At 42.6% G+C, this 19,571-nt stretch overlaps 1 protein-coding gene across 1 annotated transcript; it reads left to right on the forward strand.

Moving 5' to 3' along the window:
• Positions 1–202: 202 nt before the first annotated feature.
• Positions 203–13,319, forward strand: LOC132777978 (sulfotransferase 1C2-like). The gene is made up of 8 exons (XM_060780560.2): positions 203–315; positions 2,064–2,207; positions 2,338–2,466; positions 2,548–2,642; positions 8,279–8,405; positions 9,394–9,488; positions 11,212–11,392; positions 12,999–13,319. The coding sequence occupies exons 2-8, from the start codon at positions 2,066–2,068 to the stop codon at positions 13,109–13,111; spliced, it is 882 nt and encodes a 293-aa protein (XP_060636543.2). The 5' UTR covers positions 203–315; positions 2,064–2,065; the 3' UTR covers positions 13,112–13,319.
• Positions 13,320–19,571: the final 6,252 nt, after the last annotated feature.

Raw genomic sequence — 19,571 nt, forward strand, 5'->3', positions numbered from 1 at the left:
TCCCATTTTTGATTGCCTCTTTTACTCTGGATCATGGCCCTTCGATTCTCACCAAAACAAAAGTAGCAGTGAAAAATATGTAACTCATTGGGATGAGACTTTCATCTTTCAAAATTCAGTTCTCTCCTTCCTAAGATAAGTCTTTGTCTGGGTTTCGCAATTTTCGGTTAGCCATCTGACCCTCCAGTGTGGAATATGGTTGCTTGAAACAATGATTTACTAGGGTAAGGGGCTCCCTCTTGAGCAATTACATACATTTCAAGAGAGGAAAAAGCCAAAGAGCACAGCGGATCTCAGCCACTGGAAGGAAAACAAGTAAGAGAACTAAAGATTTCTTAGATATCTTGTCTATCGAGAGTGTGTTTTCTTGCATGGCAGGGGGTTGGACTGGATGGCCCTTAGAGATCTCTTCCAGCTCTAGGATTCTAGATCAGGAGAAGGCAATAGGGGTCTAATGGATACACTTCCCCCTCCCATCCACCATCTCATCCTGACCAAGGCCAAACCTTTAGGGATCCAAACGTTTCCTGTCTTTCCTTCATTTTCTGCCTCCGAAAGAGAAGAGGAAGGGGAGGAAAGGGCAGGGAGGGGACTTAGGGAGAACCCCACTTTCCTGACCCACCAAGATTATAGGTCGAGTAACACATAGAGGGCCCTTTTCCATGATACAATTGGAATGCTGCGATTCTCCTTTAAATGCAGTGGTTTCATCCTATGGAATACTGGGATCTTCTGCAGTTTAGAGGGTGCTGTACTTAACATTTCTACCCAAGAGCTGCAGTGGTTAATTAGTCTTATGATGAATTAGAGGATGAATTGATTTCAGTTAGAATAAAACCATAGTGATATATATTTGTGCATTGCAAGGCAAAGGGAATAAAGGAACACAGAGGATTTGTAAAGAGACAAAGGCCCCTTCTTTTAAATGCGTCACTGTGTCATTGTTTTTTATTGTTCTAATGCTTTGCTTGATGTTTTTATTTGCTTATGACTTTTATTGTGTATGTGTATGTTATTGTTTGTTGGCGGCCTTGGCCTTTGTAAGCCGCATCGAGTCCTTTGGTTTTGCGGGGTATAAATAAAGTTAATAATAATAATAATAATAATAATAATAATAATTCTACACGATCATATAATCCAGTTCAAAGCAGGTAAACTGGATTTTATATGGCAGTGCAGAAGGGGCCAAATTGAAAAATGAATATATACGATACTTCATATTTGCATCATCCTGAAAGATGTGGATCAGAGGCATTTGCTACACAGGGGTGGCAAAGTAAACACAATATATTCTCATTATCTTTTCTGCACTTGTGCTTTGCTACTGTGCTGCAGAATACGCATGCTCAATGTGGAATACATCTCACTACATTAAAACAGTAGAGGTGGCTCTTAATGAGACGTGCTGCATTATCACAGGATGCCTATGCCCCACGCCACTGTAGAAATTATACTGTTTGGCTGGTATTGTACCACCTGACATTTACTGGGAAGTAGCAGCCACTAATGAAAGAACCAAGGCAGTGAAATCTCCGACCCATTCACTGTTTGGATATTTGCCAGAATGTCAATGCCTTAAATCAAGAAATAGTTTTCTAAGATCTACAGAGATACTCATAGAAACACCTCAGCAAGCAAGAGTCCAAAAGTGGCAGACAAAAACTCAGAACCTCAATCAGTGGATGATACCAGATGAGACACTCCCCCCTGGACACACAGGAGACTGGGCAACTTGGAAGGCACTGAAAAGAATGTGCTCTGGTGCCACGTGATGCAGAGCTAACTGTAAGAAATGGGGCCACAAAGTGGAATTCATGACATGCAAGTATGGAGAAGACCAAACCACAGACCACCTATTACAGTGCAGTCTGAGCCCTGTCACGTGCAGAATGGAGGACCTTCTTATAGCAACACTAGAGGCCCTCCAAGTGGCCAGCTACTGGTCAAAGGACATTTAGCATAACGCCAAGTTTTTAAAAACTTTGTGTTTTTTAAATACATTAACTGTACCCTCAGTTCGGTTCTGATACAATAAATAAATAAACCTTTTCTCCACTACCAAGGGATGGATCCTAAACCTAAGGGTTGGAGACTGGTGAAGATCGAAGGCGTTCCCTTGACTGAGGAAACTGCAAAGAACTGGAATGAAATAAAAGACTTCCAAGCTCGGCCTGATGATGTTCTCATCTGCACTTTCCCTAAATCAGGTAAATATACAGAAAAATAAGAAGCATTGATGTAGCCGAGGGGAGAAAACAATAGAGATTGAAATATAAAAGTCTACTGATTGAATGCTGGGTTCTTCATGTCTCTTTTATCCCATTCCTATTTTGGCAGGAACCGCCTGGATCCAGGAAATTGTGGAAATGATCCTGCATGGCGGTGATTCACAGAAATGTGATCTGCTTCCCAACTACGAACGGAGTCCCTTCTTAGAGCTGTTCCTTCCAAAACCCTTTCTCTTAGGTGCGTAGAATTTCCAGGAGCAAGAGGAGAAAACATAGCGTTACTTTGTCTGGGGCTGAATGTAACTCTACAATGTTTCAGGTGTGAAAGCAGAGGAAATGCCCTCCCCACGGATCTTGAAAACTCACCTGCCAGCCAAGCTCTTGCCACCTTCTTTCTGGAAGCAAAATTGCAAGGTGAGGACAAATTGAATGAGGTTAGTGGGGGTTCAGAGTTTAATGTGTGTCAGTGTTCACTTCTTTGGACTGAATGCTAACTTTGACTCCTGCTTGGCCATGGAGTTCATTTATAGCACCCTGGTCCTGCTCCAGAATAAATAATGAAATAAACAGAAGGAATATCTGACCACCAGCACAATGCTTTGAATTTTTGCAACTTTTGCATATTTGTGGTGTAGTAATTTCACTACAACTCTGGAGACCAGGATTCAATGTCTTGTTTGGACATGGAAACTCATTGGGTGGACAAGTCATAGGCTGCTTTCAGACAGCCCTTTATCCCTTTTGGTGGGCGTCCACATGTTTTTCTGGGACCAGTCCAGCAGAACACTTGCACACCTAACCCCCCTCCCTCACAGCCCCCTAACCCCTTTAAAAAGTAAAATAAACTTACCTCTCTCCCCCCCCCCCCCCGGCCGCTCTCCTGGCATGTCATTTCTATGTGCCGGGAGAACTCTGGCAAGACTGTACTGGAGGCCAGGTAAGTTTATATTACTTTTAAAAGGCCCTTTGGGGCTGTCGGGTAGGGGGGTGGTGGGATTCCCACAGTTTTCCAGACTAATTTAGTACGGAAAACTGTGGAATGGTGTCTGGACTGCAGTCCAAGAAGGCGTGGAATAAATCCACTATCGAATTAATTCACCACAAACCAGGGCTTTCCTGGTTTGTGGCGAATTAATTGCGGGTTGGCCAGAACATCATCTGGACACCCCCCTTTTTATTTTGGAAGTTTCAACAATAAAGGGACTGTCTGGATGGTTCCATAGACTCTTGACCCCCAAACCCCCCATGGTAGGTTCATCTTAGGATTGCCATGTTGGAAACAACTTGAAGGCATACAACAAAAACAATATGACCAAGACGGTTTTAAACTGTGTATTTTAATACTGAGATAAATGTTTTTAATGTTTATGTATGCATATAATGAATTCCTGTCCCGGCATTGGATGCTTGTTGTATCTATGCTGTGCTCCGCCTTGAGTCCCCTTCGGGGTGAGAAGGGCGGAATATAAATATTTTTTAAAAATAAAAATAAAATATGCCTAGAATCTTTTAAATGAAAATAGTATAAAAATAGAACCAAAAGCACAGTGGAGGGGTAATTAAACTTATTATTTGTTTTGAGGTCTACTCTGACTTACAACCTTCTCAAAGGTTTTGTTTTTTTTTGGCAAGATTTATACAGAAAAGCTTTAGTCCTAGCTTCATCTGAAGCTGAGAGAGTTTGACTTTTCAAGGTCACTCAGTGGTTGAACAGGGGTTTGAATCCTGCTCTCCCAGAGTCTTAGTCCAGCACTGAAACCATTGCAACATGCTGGCTCTTGTCTTTTATATATTCTTCTCAAAGGAGCTGACAGCACAGTTTCCTGAGATGCATTAAATGGGAAATACTAAATGGTGTATACAGGCAGTTTTGGAAGAATGGCATTCACAACCTTTTTGAAAGAAAAGAAATGATGTCATATCCTTGTGGCAAATGTGAATCTCCGTGAAAATCTGGAGACCACCTTTTGAAAACCAATAATCAAGGAAAGGCATGACCTTGTTAAAAGTCAGCTCTTTGAAAAAGTGATGATCACAAGCATTCATGTAATGGCACACAGGTAACTCAGCCATTAAACTGATAAACCATGTCTTTTAACTGCCAGGAACAAAGACATGCAACTGCACAAAACATGTACTTGGCTAGCAGAGTTTTAAAATGTTTCTTTAAAGCTGAAATTGCAGTTGCCCAAAACATATACTCTCCCTTGAAACCTCTTAGTTTAAAAATATGCACTCAGAGACAAAAAACAAAGTCTTCTTTAAAAAGTAACATATCTTGTTTACTCATAAACATATTGTATTAATTCAGCGTCCATGCACATTTCTTATTAAGGTTCAGTTACATATAGGATGTAGTTTCTCTGTGTTGAGAACACAGGGCATCATTCTTAATAGTCCACAGTCCAAAGTCTTTAAGTATACATCTTATGAAAGTCCAAACTGTATAACAGTACTCACTGCTTCTCAAACCAAACATATAGTAAACTGTTCCAGCATAAGTCCAAAATAACATCTGCTTCCACTGAAGTCCAGAACAATACTGCATCCACTGAGGTCTAAAGAAAACTGCTAACATTGAAGTCCAAAAGCACACAGACGATAAATCATAGAATCAAAGAGTTGGAAGAGACCTCATGGGCCATCCAGTCCAACCCCCTGCCAAGAAGCAGGAATATTGCATTCAAATCACCCCTGACAGATGGCCATCCAGCCTCTGCTTAAAAGCCTCCAAAGAAGGAGCCTCCACCACACTCCGGGGCAGAGAGTTCCACTGCTGAACGGCTCTCACAGTCAGGAAGTTAGGAAGTCAGGAAGTTGGAGGCTTGAGTCTGAATATGCTCATTACAATCACATGTCTGTAGCCCCTCCCACACCAAAGACGTCAGTCATACAAAACAGGTTAGCAAATATATACATTAACAAACAAATAGAGAAGGCTTGGAAGGTTGCTGTTTCCAACAGGCAGTTCCCATGTTACAAACAAGATAGGTTCTGTAGGTTTGTTCTTAAGTTGAATTTGCATGTAACAGGTACATTTTTAAAGTGTAACATCCACACACACATATAAGCTCTGAGTAACATAGGGAAGGGTTACCCTGCCATGTGATGTTTGCTTTTCTGCCTGCGCCCCTATTCAGAAAATTTCATGGCATTTTCTGTCCCTAAGATAATTGGATTTTGAGACAAATGACTTGCCAAGGAAACAAGGATTTATGGGAAAGCTTCAGGGAAGACACCTTTTCCCCAGGATAACTCTTTTACGGGTGAATTTCCCTTCCAAGGGGTAGATTTCTCTCACTTCATGTTATCTCACTCCAGTTCTTAACTATGAAGCTTTGTAATTCAGATGTTTGTAACTTGAGGACTGCCTGTGCTTCCAAACTGACCTATTTCTGATTCCTTTGTGAAATAATGTAAGTATATCATTCTGGGCCATTGTAGCACCTCGATACTACTTTAAATCTCACTGCTCCATCCTATTGACGAGAAGGAATTATAAGATTTGCAGAATTCTGGAGCTTGTGGTTTGGAGACATACTGAGAATTCTCTACTACAAAGTTAGTAACAAGTTCCAGGAAAATTAATTAGAACTCTCTATCAGAAAACTACAAATCACCAACCACAAATGACCCATCACCAATCAAAAGATTCCATAATGTGCAATCACACCCAGACATTATAAAGTTAAAACTAAGATGTGCTTCTCTCTTTATCCGGGTAAATTGCGGGTGCCTTACTTAGAAACTCTGGATTCTCAGCAACTGAGGCCAGTCCAGATTTGAACATCAAACAGAACATTTATTTCTCAAAGTCCTTGACAGACTTGGCACAGCTTGTTCATCTCATCTCATCTTTAATTACTTATTAATCGCTCTCCATCCGAGATGCTCCAGGCTATTTACACTGCAGAAATTACACAGGATAAAACACATACATACAAATATTAAAATTAACATGAGTCAAATGCTCCAGTAAAAAGCCAGGTCTTAAGCGCCAGGACAAAACGCCCCAAGTCGTGCATGGCTCTCAAATAGGGAGGCAAGGAATTCCACAAGGCAGAGGCAGAAATAGAGAAGGCCCTGCGTCTGGTGCTTTCCAAGTGCACTTCCCTAGGACCCGGTATATAGAGCAGATTGCGTTGGGATGGTCGTGGTGACCTCTGATGATGGTAGAAGGAGAGACAGTCTCTAAGATACAATGGACCCTGGCCGTATAAAGTTTTAAAGGTCAGGACCAGCATCTTATACAAACCACGATACTCAATTGGGAGCCAGTGTAGATGCCGCAGCACTTGTGTTATATGGCATGTCATGGGCGTTTTTGTGAGTAACCTGGCTGCAGCATTCTGGACAATACGGAGCTTTCGGGTTGTAGAAATAGGAAGGCCAACATACAAGGCATTACAATAGTCCAGCCTAGATGTGACCGTGGCATGGATGACTGTTGCCAAAGCCTCATCCGACAGGTAAGGTGCCAGTTGCTTCGCTTGTCATAGATGGAAAAAGACCTGTTTGCTGGCAGCAGCGACCTGAGCATCCATCGTCAGCTGCGAATCCAAAATGACACCTAGGCTCTTAACGGTAGGGGATGGAGATAGAGCAGCGTCATCAAAGGTAGGTAACGGATGGGTCGGACATATCAGGCAGCCATGCCACAGGATCTCAGTCTTCGCCGGATTCACCTTCAGTCTGCTAGCACGTAGCAAGTTCGACAAAGCCTCCAGGCATAAGGTGAAATTGTCAGGTATTGACGTTACTCCAGGCTCCAAGTGCAACAGGAGTTGGGTGTTGCCCGCATATTGATAACAGTCCAGGCCGAATCTCCGAACCAAACTGGCAAGGGGTCTAACGTAGATGTTGAAAAGAAGTTACAGATGTTGTTGAAGTTACAAACACAAACAGTCAACTTGTGAAATTATATAGATGTTCCTTCCTTACTTTTTTCTTCAGCTGCTGAGTTAACTTTCCCCAGCGCTAGAAAAATCCTGGGATTCTTTACCCTAACCCTGAGCTGCTATTTTTAGAAAGAGCAGGTCTTTCCCTATCTAAGCTCAAGATTAGTTTGGGGGTGAAGTAATGGAGCCTCTCCCAATGGCAGAGAAATCCTGAGATATTCTCTGCCCCAGCGCTGAGCTGCTATCTTTAGAAAGAGCAGGTCTTCCCCTATCTGAGCTCAGCACCAGTTTCAAAGGCAAGAGGGTAAGTACTCATGATGGCCTGTCTGAGCTGCCTAGCTTGACCACAAGAACATCTGAGGCTTTTTCTAAACTGAAGAAGGCAGGAGAGATTTTCCAAAATGGAGATCTCATCCCCAGGAAAAAGGGCGATCTCTAGATACTTTTTAAAACCAATAACAGCAAAAGCCTTTTGCAGGCTGGCTTTAAGCCCCTGTTAATAGTTAACATTCAGGGTGCTCCTGAGACTGTAGCAACCCTGGGAGAAATGCAAAAGGATGCAATTTCATGCAACTAAGGGGCAATGCAAACCAAGCTCCTGAAAGATGGAGCACATAAGATAAAGCCATTATGGTTAAAGTGATATACAGCTGAAATAAATGAGCAATGTGGATGCACCCTGGTGTAATGTTAAAATAAGGGGCAGGAGGTGGAGGTAAAAATACATTCCTAACATGTTGCTCCCCAGGTGTCTTAAGCTGCTAGTAAGTTTCATCATCCTGCACTTGTACGAGGTGGACTGGCTGTGGATGATGGGTGGCGCAGTGGGTTAAACCCCTGTGCTGGCAGGACTGAAGGTCACAGGTTCGAATCTGAGGAGAGGCGGATGAACTCCCTCTACCAGCTCCAGCTCTTTATGCGGGGACATGAGAGAAGCCTCCCACAAGGATGATAGAACATCAAAACATCCAGGCGTCCCCTGGACAACGTCCTAGCAGATGGCCAATTCTCTCACACCAGAAGCGACTTGCAGTTTCTCAAGTCTCTCCTGGCACGAAAAAAACTGGGAGTTTTAGTTCAGTAACTCAGAAGGATGCTAAGATATGGAAAGATTGAATTCCAAGTCTTCTTAATTTTACTGTCTTACCACAGATCATTTATTTGGCCAGGAATATCAAGGATAATGCTGTCTCTTCCTTCTGCTTCCGTCGCATGAACCAGCTTGCTCCCGATCCAGGAGATTGGAACAATTTTTTGGAGAATTTCATTGCTGGGGAGTGTAAGTGGAGAGGTGAAATAAAAGCAAGAAGGACTATTTGCCAGAATGCATATAGAAGAAAGAATATAGTTTCTGTGACCTTCATTGAGTTCATTTCAGCTAGAGAAAATAGATTACTTCAGATCATTTTTAATTATGTATTTACCAAAATTTCCATGTGTAAGGCGATAGGACAGACAAGCATGCCCATCTCATGAGTAACACAATGGATAGCTTGGAGTTCAAAAAATGCTCTAAAGAAGGATATGACATTGACTGAACTTTAGAGGGAGCTTATGAATTGGTTTTCATTTCTGGGAAGGACAAGTAATGAAAAAGAGAGAGAACATTTCACCAGGATACTACTGTAATTTGTTCTAGTTAGGTGCTCACTTAGTTACCTTGGGGCCATCCCAGATGATAGACTCCTCCCACCAAGAGATAGACCTCCACAATGTAGAGTTGAATTGCGTTTGGTCAAACATTTCACCTCCCTCCATGTTAATGTCAGTCTAAAATTAAGGAAGAAGAAGGGACCAGTTATAGGTCCCCTGGTGGCACAGCAGGTTAAACCGCCGAGCTGCTGAACTCACTGACAGAAAGGTTTGCAGTTCGAATCTGGGGAGCAGGGTGAGTTTCTGCTGTTAGACCCAGATTCTGCCAACCTAGCAGTTCGAAAACATGCAAATATGAATAGATTAGTAGGTACATTCTTCTGCGAGAATGTAATGGCGCTCCATGCAGTCATGCTGGCCACATGACCTTAGAGGTGTCTACGGACAAGGCTGGCTCTTCAGCTTAAAAATGGAGATGAACACCAACACCAGAGTCAGACATGACTAAACTTAATGTCAGGGGAAACCTTTACCTTTATCTTTACCGGTTATATGGTACACAATGCCAGTATGGCTTTATTATTTCCTTTCCAACTGGGAAACATTATTTTGGCGAAATAATTGAGATGGATCAAGTTGCCATGCATCACTTACTAGTTTGTCTTTCAATGCAGGGACGTATGGCTCGTGGTTTGACCATGTTTGTGGTTGGTGGGAAGCTAAAGACCACTATCCAATTCTGTACCTGTTCTATGAAGACCTGAAAGAAGTAAGCACCTCTTCTTCCTCACACATAAAGAAACACACACCAAGATTGTACTTTCCATAAATGAGAATCTTAAAATTTATCTCTCCAATGGGGTCATTAGGGTTGGTTTCATCCGGTGTGTTATTATTATTTTGTGTCAAAAGCATTGCATAAATTAGTATAAAACTGATAAAAATAGAAGGAGCACAAGTGGCTGCATTGTCTGTAGCCTCAAACAATTCTTCCTCTGTACATGAGGCAGGGCATTGTGGACAAGCATACAGATGTGGAGTAGTCTGTTCGGCTCCACAGTTGCACAAGGTGGAGAATTCATCTTGCCAGGTTGTCTTTTGATCTGCCCACTCCACTTCTGAATCTGTTCGGGGGCTTCCAAGTTGCCCATTCTTTGTTTGTCCCTGGAGGAAGACCCTTGGGGGAGGAGGGGCATCCAATTGGGATTTCCTGGTTTAGCTGCCTCGAGGGATGCTCTTGCTGTTGCTGGGGGAAGGTTAAGAAGAATGGCGGTTCTCATGAAGCTTTTCCTTTATTTGAGTCTACTGGGAGGATGCTGATAGCCATGCAGTGGATGGCTTTCACAGTGTTCAATCTTATATCTCACACAATTAGCAGCAATTTCCCATCACACATTGGGGGGGGGGGGGCAATGCCATCTAGCTTGTAGAGATTATCAGCAGGTGTAGGTTTAAGACATCCATCTGCATGTTTCATTCAATGATGTCTTCACCTGCTTCGCGTGGGCAGACTCGTGCCAAACAGGGCAGGCATACTCAGCAGTTGAGTAAACAAGGCCAGGGCTGATGTTCTTACTAATTTTGGGTCTGCACCCCATGCACTGCCAGTAAGTTTCTGCAGGATGTTATGCATGCAGCTGTTTTGTGCTTGGTGTTCATGCAGTGTTTCTTATATGTTAGTGTTCAACCTAAGGTGACACCAAGATAATTAGGATGGAAACAATGATCAAGTGCTTGACCTTCAAGAGCTCATGGTGTCACCATTACAACCCACTCCCAGGCCAGACCAGACCAAGCTACCGTATTGTACAAAAAATATCAGAATCTTTAAGCATCCTTACCACCCCACATCCTTTTGAATGACTTTAAATGTAGTCATGATTAAGGTTGGATCTTGACTGCCCTATATCTTAGAATCTGATCCCAGATTATCTGTTTTGAACTGGATTATATAAATCTACACTGCCAGATAATCTGGGATAAATGGATAATCTGGGGTCAGATCCTGGGATAAAGGCAGTGCAGATCAAGCCTAACTTACATTAACATTCAGTGGGTCTAATTTAAGTGTGCTGATTTGAGCATTGGAGAATGAGTCTGGACAGCAAGGTCTAAATCCCTACTCAGCCATCAAAATCCACTAGGCTAGCTTGGGCAGGTCACACATTTTTAATTTCAGAAAACCACATTATAAGGTTTCCATAAATTAGAAATGACAACAGCAACTGGCTAAATTGGGGCTGTCTCCCTTTCATGCTACCTCTACTACACTAGTGTTGAAGTCTGATTTATAAGGAGGTTCAATAATGCAAATTAACATGCCAAGGGATCCTAATTCTGGCAACAGAGCTCACGAATCAAATGAAGTTCAGAAGAGATTTAGAATCTAGAATCCTGAGATTTCAGTCAGTCTGACATTCCTTTCACAAAGCAGAACAGGAAGTCCAACTCAATACACTTCCTCTCATATATTTTTTGAAATCTAATTTCAGAACCCAGCCCAGGAAATCGGGAAAGTAGCGCGGTTCTTGGGTGTAGAACTCCCAGAATTGGTTCTGAGCCAGATTGTGGAACACACCGCATTCAAGAGCATGAAAGTAAACCCAATGACCAATTTCTCCACCATGCCTTCCTCTATCCTGGACCACACGGTGTCATCATATATGAGGAAAGGTAAGGACCAACATGATCAACTGAAGCCATGCCTGAAGCAGTGAGGCCACGATGTTGTTCTTGTTACGTCAGCTGACTAGAGAATCTTGACTTAGAATTCCCAATTAAGCCATGTATCACAAAACAAAAAAGAGAGCCTGGTTGATGATTCTGGCCTGTCATGGGAAAACAAGCCCAGAATCTCCAATTTGGATGATGCACGGCTAAGCAAATAGTCCATGGTTTGCTTCATGGTGGCAAGTAGAAACATACTTATTCCAAGTAAGGCAGGATTCCCTGTAACATGGTTCTGATCCCAGATTATCTTTTTATCCCAGATTATCTGGCAGTGGAGACTCAGGGTGCTTCCATACAGCACTAAATCACGGGTTTTAAACAGGGGCAAAAAATCCCGGGACTTCAGAAGAGGTCCACATACAGACCTGCTGGTCCAGAGATTTCTGCCTCCATTGTCCAGACTTGATGCTTTGTTGTGGTTTTAAACGGCTCCCAAGATGACCACCGCGGGACTTCTTCTTTAAACTTCTGCAGTTTTTTTAAAAAAACATCAAGATGCGGATATTTGGATAATCACAGCAGCAAATCACTGCAAAAGTTCTGTTCTTTGCCCTGGCCAGAGAAACTGTGCCCTCCAGATGTTTCATGAACTATTTGCCACACATACAATGTTTACAGGGTAGGACCACTTCTGCCCAAGTCAGCACCGCACAATCAAACAGGAACACACAGTTTCGAGACAGGAACAGAACTTTGTCATTAGTGACACTTTTTTGAACCTGTCTGACTGGCCATCTGTCCAGGCAGGTTCGGTTGTTTACTTGTGACATCAAACAACAGGGTGTTGTGCCTGGGTTATACATGTCTGTTCCTGATTGCTCTTCTTGTGAAAAGATGTACAACATTGACTAGAGAAAATGTGCTCTCCAAGCATTTCATGAAGTTTCTCGCACAAAAATGAAGTTTTTCCTTTCTGTTCAAGTGTCACCTTCTTTTTAGGAACTGATTGATGAGGAACAAACACCTAAAACCTGGGAATAAACCCAGATAAAAAATCCCGTGATTTCCAATTGCAGGGACATATAGACATGCAAAGATTCGCATATTCGGCTCAAAACTGCGATATTCCAGCACCTGGAAATCTGGCATTTTTTGCCTTTTGTAGTGAATGCTTCCATGTTGACAGGGAATGGCCTCTGATCACCCTCCGGCTTGTTGCGGAAGCTCCTGGAATAAAGTTACTGTCTGGATGGGTCCTCATATAATCCAGTTTAAAGCAGATAATCTGGGATCAGAATCTGGGATATAGGGCATTGTAGAAGGGGCCTCTGCCAACCTGTTTAATTCTTGTTTCCCACAGTAGGAAAAGATTAGATTAATAAACAACTGCAATCTCTCCACTGAAAAAAAAACCTTTAAGCAAAACTTCTGTCTTCAACCTCAAACCTGATATTAAGAAGGTGTAGCTGGTACAGGAAGCCCAAAGTGAATAGACTGAATACATGAAATCATAGATAGGCGAAAGCATGTATATCAGTTCTCTAGATATGGAGGCTGTAAGGTACAGATTGCTGGATTGAGCTACTTTCATTGTTTTCCTCACTTCCAGGAACCGTAGGAGACTGGAAGGAGCACTTGACGGTGGCTCAAAGTGAACGTATTGATGACATCTGTGCTCAGAAGTTGAGGGACAGCGGATTGATCTTTCGCACTCAACTATAATCCCACCTCAGTGTTGGCTGTCCAGGCGTTCCACTCAAAGTCACTGGATTTTATATGGCAGTGTAGAGGGGGCCACAGTACACACTGTACGAAGTAGCTGTTGCTTTCCATATATCCGTTTAGAAGTTTCGGCATCACATGTGTTAATATCATTTTCCATTTGAGCCTTTGGTTACCTTTCTATTGACCAAAAAATAATTACCTTTGCTTCCCCCGCCCCTCTCCAGGCTAGACCTGGTGTAGGCATAGTAATGTAGGCATTGCTATCACTTATCTTCTGTTTGCCAAGCTGAATTGCTTGTTTGTGAACGACACTGCAGTCTCACATTTCCCAATAAACAACCAGAAGTAGGTTTACAATTCTAGAATTTTTTACACTGTTTCTGGCCAATTTTAATATTTATAGAGAGTTTGAAGAAAGGTTGGACATTATTTTGCTGCATAACGACACTCCAGACACAATCCAGGCAGCACTTGGAGCCATTATATCAGTGTTTCTCAACCTGGGGGTCGGGACCCCTGGTGGGGTCAGGAGGCGGTGTTAGAGGGGTCGCCAAAGATAATCAGAAAACAGTATTTTGTTGGTCATGGGGGTTCTGTGTGGGAAGTTTGGCCCAATTCTAACGTTGGTGAAGTTCAGAATGTTCTTTTATTGTAGGTGAATGATAAATCCCAGCAACGACAACTCCCAAATGTCAAGTCTATTTTCCCTACACACCTCCAGAGTTCACATTTGGACATTGATTTTCATGCCAAGTTTGGTCCAGATCCATCACTGTTTTGAGTTCACAGTGTTCTCAGGACGTAGGTGAACTACAACTCCAAAACTCAAGGTCAATGCCCACCAAACCTTTCCAGTATTTTCTGTTGGTCATGGGAGTTCTGTGTGCCACATTTGGTTCAATTCTATCATTGGTGGAGTTCAGAATGCTCTTTGATTGCAGATGAACTATAAATCCCAGCAACTACAACTCCCAAATGATGGAATCAATCCCCTCCAATCCCACCAGTATTCAAATTTGGGCGTATCAGGTCTATGTGCCAAATTTGATCCAGTTAATGAAAACATATACTGCATATCAGATATTTATATTACAATTCATAACAGTAGCAAAATTACAATAGTGAAGTAGTAATGAAATTAATTTTATGGTTGGGCGTCACCACAATATGAGGAACTCTATTAAGGGTTCGCAGCATTAGGAAGGTTGAGAACCACTGCATTATATGAATTATTATTTGTGTTCCATGCACTGAATGTGTAGTCTGGGAGTTTTGTTGGGAAAAGAAGGGTGCAATCAACAGTCTACTGTACTTCTACCCATAGATTAAGGTACAGTATTTGGAATTGCTAGCCTATTGCTTCATGAGCTGGCAGGAGTTCTAGCCCAATGTATCTCAAGTTATGTGCTTTGGACTAATAGGAACTGTAGCTGGGTCCCCCCTGAATTGTGTTTATGTGAATGTTTGCTGGTTGAATACGAGTGGGAACTTGGTTTCAAAAGCAGCTACACAGAATCCTTGACTTTTACCAATCTGAATGCTCTACTGAAGAAACAAGCAGGGAGAGTTGGAGAGGACTGTAGCCAAACAACTGGGAAAGAAACAACCTCAAGCCAAAGTTCTCCAGCTGATATTAATCCCAGTTTGCTATTGGATCTCTTTCTCTCTGCTTCCTCCCCTAGAGACAACCCACTCCTACAATCTGATGAAAGAAAAATAAATAAATAAATAAACAAATAAATAAATAAACGCCTTGTAGATAGAGATCAAGATGTCACTGAAGTGTTCCTGCTTTCCTTTATTTACCTGCAGTCTATTCCAGCATTGTCTCCTCATCTTCATGCCTACAAGTCAAAACTCTCAACAGGGAAGAGTTCACCTTCTAAAAAAACCCACAACAGACATGTAGCCAGGCTCTTACATTAATTTAGCAGTACCTTTTAGGAACTGGAATGGGACACCCACCTTCCTGACCTTGTATTTTGGTTTCTCTTTGTTGTTTGATTGTTTCCCTTCCAACAGTAGAACATTGTACCTGGTGATAGTCCATCAAGAGTGAGTAAAAGCTTAGATTTGTTATTGTTCTTGTGTGCTTTCATGACATTTCTGAATTATTGAAACCTTAGGGCAAATCTATCATATACTTGGCAGGATTTGTTTTGAGTGAGTTTGCCTACGTCATCCTCTGAGACTCAGGATGTATGATTTTTACCCACTGAGTGGGTACACTAGAAGACCTTGCAAAATTGCATCCCCCATGATTCCATATCATTGAGCCATGGAAGTCGTTCAAGCCACATTAATTCTACAATGCAGATGCACTCCTGTGTCCTAGCCCCACGGTAAGATCTCTACACCATACTGGCTCTGAAAATGGAAATGGATCTAACTTAACACAGTGTTAGGGAGCCAAGGGAAGTAAGCATTAGAAATTATTGCTTAAGATAGAATCCACTCATGTTGTCTTTATTCTAGAGCCCCTTCCACACAGCTGTATAAAATCCCACATTATCTGCTTTGAACTGGGTTATAGAATCGTAGAGTTGGAAGAGGCCTCATGAGCCATCCAGTCCAACACCATTCTGCCAAGAAGCAGGAAAATCGCATTCAAAGCAGCCCTGACAGATGGCCATCCAAGCTTCGGTTTAAAAGAAGGAGCCTCCACCACACTCCAGGGCAGAGAGTTCCACTGCTGAACAGCTCTCACAGTCAGGAAGTTCTTCCTAATGTTCAGACGGAATCTCCTTTCTTGTAGTTTGAAGCCGTTGTTCCGTGTCCTAGTCTCCAGAGCAGCAGAAAACAAGCTCGCTCCTTTCTCCCTTTGACTTCCTCTCGCATATTTATACATTGCTATCATGTCTCCTCTCAGCCTTCCCTTCTTCAGGCTAAACATGCCCAACTCTTTAAGCCGCTTCTCATAGAGCTTGTTCTCCAGACCCTTGATCATTCTAGTCGCCCTCCTCTGGACACATTCCAGCTTGTCAATATCTCTCTTCAGTTGGACACAGTGTTTCAGGTGTGGTCTAACCAAGGCAGAATAGAGGGGTAGCACGACTTCCCTGGACCTAGACACAATACTCCTATTGATGCAGGCCAAAATCCCATTGGCTTTTTTTGCCGCCGCATCACATTGTTGGCTCATGTTTAACTTGTTGTCCACAAGGACCCCATTATCTTTTTCACATTTACTGCTCTTGAGCCAAGCGTCCCCCATTCTGTATCTTTGCATTTCATTTTTTCTGCCTAAGTGGAGTATCTTGCATGTGTCTCTGTTGAACTTCATTTTGTTAGTTTTGACCCATCTCTCAAATCTGTCAAGATTGTTTTGAATTCTGCTCCTGTCTTCTGGAGTATTGGCTATCCCTCCCAATTTGGTGTTGTCTGCAAACTTGATGATCATGCCTTCTAACCCTTCATCTAAGTCATTAATAAAGATGTTGAACAGGATCGGGCCCAGGATGGAGCCTTGTGGCACTCCACTCGTCACTTCTTTCCAGGATGAAGAGGAAGCATTGGTGAGCACCCTCTGGGTTCGTCCATTTAACCAATTACAGACCCACCTAACCGTAGTTTTGCCTAACCCACATTTGACTAGTTTGTTTGCCAGAAGGTCATGGGGGACCTTGTCAAAGGCCTTCCTGAAATCCAGGTACGCTACATCCATGGCATTCCCCGCATCTACTCAGCTTGTAACTCTATCAAAAAAAGAGATCAGATTAGTCTGGCATGACTTGTTTTGATAAATCCGTGTTGACTAATAGCAATGACCACATTTGTTTCTAAGTGTTTGCAGACCACTTCCTTAACAATATTTTCCAGAATCTTGCCTGGTATCGACGTGAGGCTAACTGGACGGTAACATTTTCCCCCTTCTTGAAGGTTGTGACCACATTGGCCCTCCTCCTTCTCCTGTTCTCCAAGAACTCTCAAAGATGATTGCCAATGGTTCCGAAATGACTTCCACTAGTTCCTTCAGTACTCTTCGGTGTAGTTGATCTGGCCCTAGGGACTTGAACTCATTTAGAGCGGCCAGGTATTCCTGGACGCCTTTTTCCCCAATTTGGGGTTGGATGTCCTCTAATCCCTCATCTACTCCATCTTGCTGAGGTTGAAGATGGCTTTCTTTTTGTGAGAAGACCGAGGCAAAGAAGGCATTAAGTACTTCTGCCTTTTCCCTATCCCCTGTCAGCATTGCCTCATCTTCTCCTTGAAGAGGTCCCATCACCTCCTTGTTCTTCCTTTTTCTACTGACATAAGAAAATGAGCCCTTTTTATTGTCTTTAATGTCCCTGGCAAGTCTGAGCTTGTTTTGTGTTTTAGCCTTGCGAACCTTTTCCCTAGAGGAGTTGGCTATTTGTTTGAATTCTTCTTTGATGGTATCTCCCTTTTTCCACTTCTTGTGCATGTCTCTTTTGAGTCTTAGCACCGTTAGAAGTTCTTTGGACATCCATTCTGGCTTCTTTGCACTTGTCCTATTTTTTCTCTTTGTTGCACTGTTTGCAATTGCCCCTTGAATATTTCACTCTTGAATAACTCCCATCCATCCATAACTCCCTTGTCTTTTAGTATCTGTGGCCACGTAATTCCGCACAGTATTTCCTTCATTTTTTGGAAGTCAGCTCTCCTAGTCCAAAATGCGGGTTTGACTTGTCTTAGTTTTGATATAATGGTATAGACTCAAATAACCCAGTTCAAAGCAGATACAGTGTTCCCTCACTTATCGCAGGTGTTACATTCCAGAACCACCCACAAAAAGTGAAAATCCACGAAGTAGGGATGCTATATATGTATAAGCATTCCAAGGGTGAGTGAGGCAGAAGCGAGGAGAGATCTGAAGGCACCGCAAATGCTTTTTTTTTGTTGTTGCTAACTATCTCTACTTTGCTTTGCAATCTCTCTTGATTGGCTGCCTCTGTTCCAAGGAGAAGGGTGAAACCTCCTTCCACACTCTATCATTGCCAGGAGGCAGGATTAGAACACCGCTCTGGGCAATGACAACCATTCATAAACTGGGAGGCAAAAACCCACGAAACAGCGAGTCTGTGAAAAGCAAACAGTGAAGTAGCAAGGGAACATTGTATTGTGACTTATCTGCCTTGATATACTGGGCTATATGGATTTGTGGACCTATGTGATGCAAATAAATCCTGGTTCATTCAAGTACCCAACACTGAATCATGTTAGAGAAGTCAATATGGCTGATTACATTGTAGCAAATGGGAATCTTTGGACCCTTCCACACAGCCTTGTATCCCAGAATATCAAGGCAAAACTCTGTCTGTCTGTCTGTCTGAATCCAGAGGAGTTTGGCGTGTTCATTATCTGTAACTTTTTCCGGCTTGTGATGCCACCAGTTCTTTGTCGCAGGCAGATGATATTTGTGGCACAAGTAGCAATGAATCATCTGAGCAACGGTGTACTATTATTATTATTACTATTACTAGCTGTACCTCCCACGTGTTGCTGTGGCCAACTTCCTTCTCTATCTCTTTCCTTCCTTCCTCCTTTTTCTTTCTTTTCTGCTGTCTCTATTTTCTTCCTTCTCTCTTTCCTTCCCTCCCTCTTTCTCTACATCTTCCCCCTTCCTTTGCTCCCACTTTCCTTCCTTCTTTACCTTTTTTCTTTCCTTCCCTCCTTCCTTCTCTAACTTTCCTTCCATTCCCCTTTTTCTTTCCCTCCCTCTTTCTCTTCTTTCCTCCTTCTCTACCTCCTTCCTTCCTTCCTTCTCTCTTTGCTTCCATGCTTCCTTCTCCCTTTCCTTCTTTCTTTCTCTCCCTCTTTCTTTTCTTTCTTTCTTTTTCTTTTTCTCCCTCCCCTTCCCTACCTCTTTCTTCCCTTTTTCTGTATTGTCATTTAGCTTTTCATCATTTAGCTTTGTGGGGCTTTTAGTCCCTTCTGCTGTGTTTTTCAGTTTTTCCATGAGTGAAAGACACACATTGGGTTGTTAGGTGTATTGCGTCCAAATTTGGTGTCAATTCATCCAATGGTTTTTGAGTTCTGTTAATCCCACAAACAAATATTACGTTTTGATTTATATAGATTATGCCATGTCTCCATGCTGTGCAGTCTTGAGAGTTATAGTTTCCCAAGATCCACACCCTTCTCTGTGGGGCGGGGGGGGGGGGGGGAGAGGGAGCATCGCCACTTGCCCTCCCTCCCTGTTTCCTTGCTTCCAGAATTGAGGGTAACAGCTGACATTTCAAAGAGAGGAGGTTTTTCCCCCCACAATGAAGATACCGGAGGAGGAATGGTGGGCTGGACCAACGCCTTGCAATATGATGGGAACTGTACTGAAAGAATAATACTGAAATAATATTGAGTAACACAGATTTAACAGTGTGAGGAAGATAGGGAAATCATTTATTTTTCAAAACTGAGTCAGACTGAGCAGTTCTCTACTAAACACTTCCAAGTGTCGATGTGATGAAGTGGCCGGTGAGACACCAGCACTCTTTGG

The sequence above is a fragment of the Anolis sagrei genome, chromosome 6, assembly GCF_037176765.1.
Source record: "Anolis sagrei isolate rAnoSag1 chromosome 6, rAnoSag1.mat, whole genome shotgun sequence".
NCBI classification, from domain to species: domain Eukaryota; kingdom Metazoa; phylum Chordata; class Lepidosauria; order Squamata; family Dactyloidae; genus Anolis; species Anolis sagrei.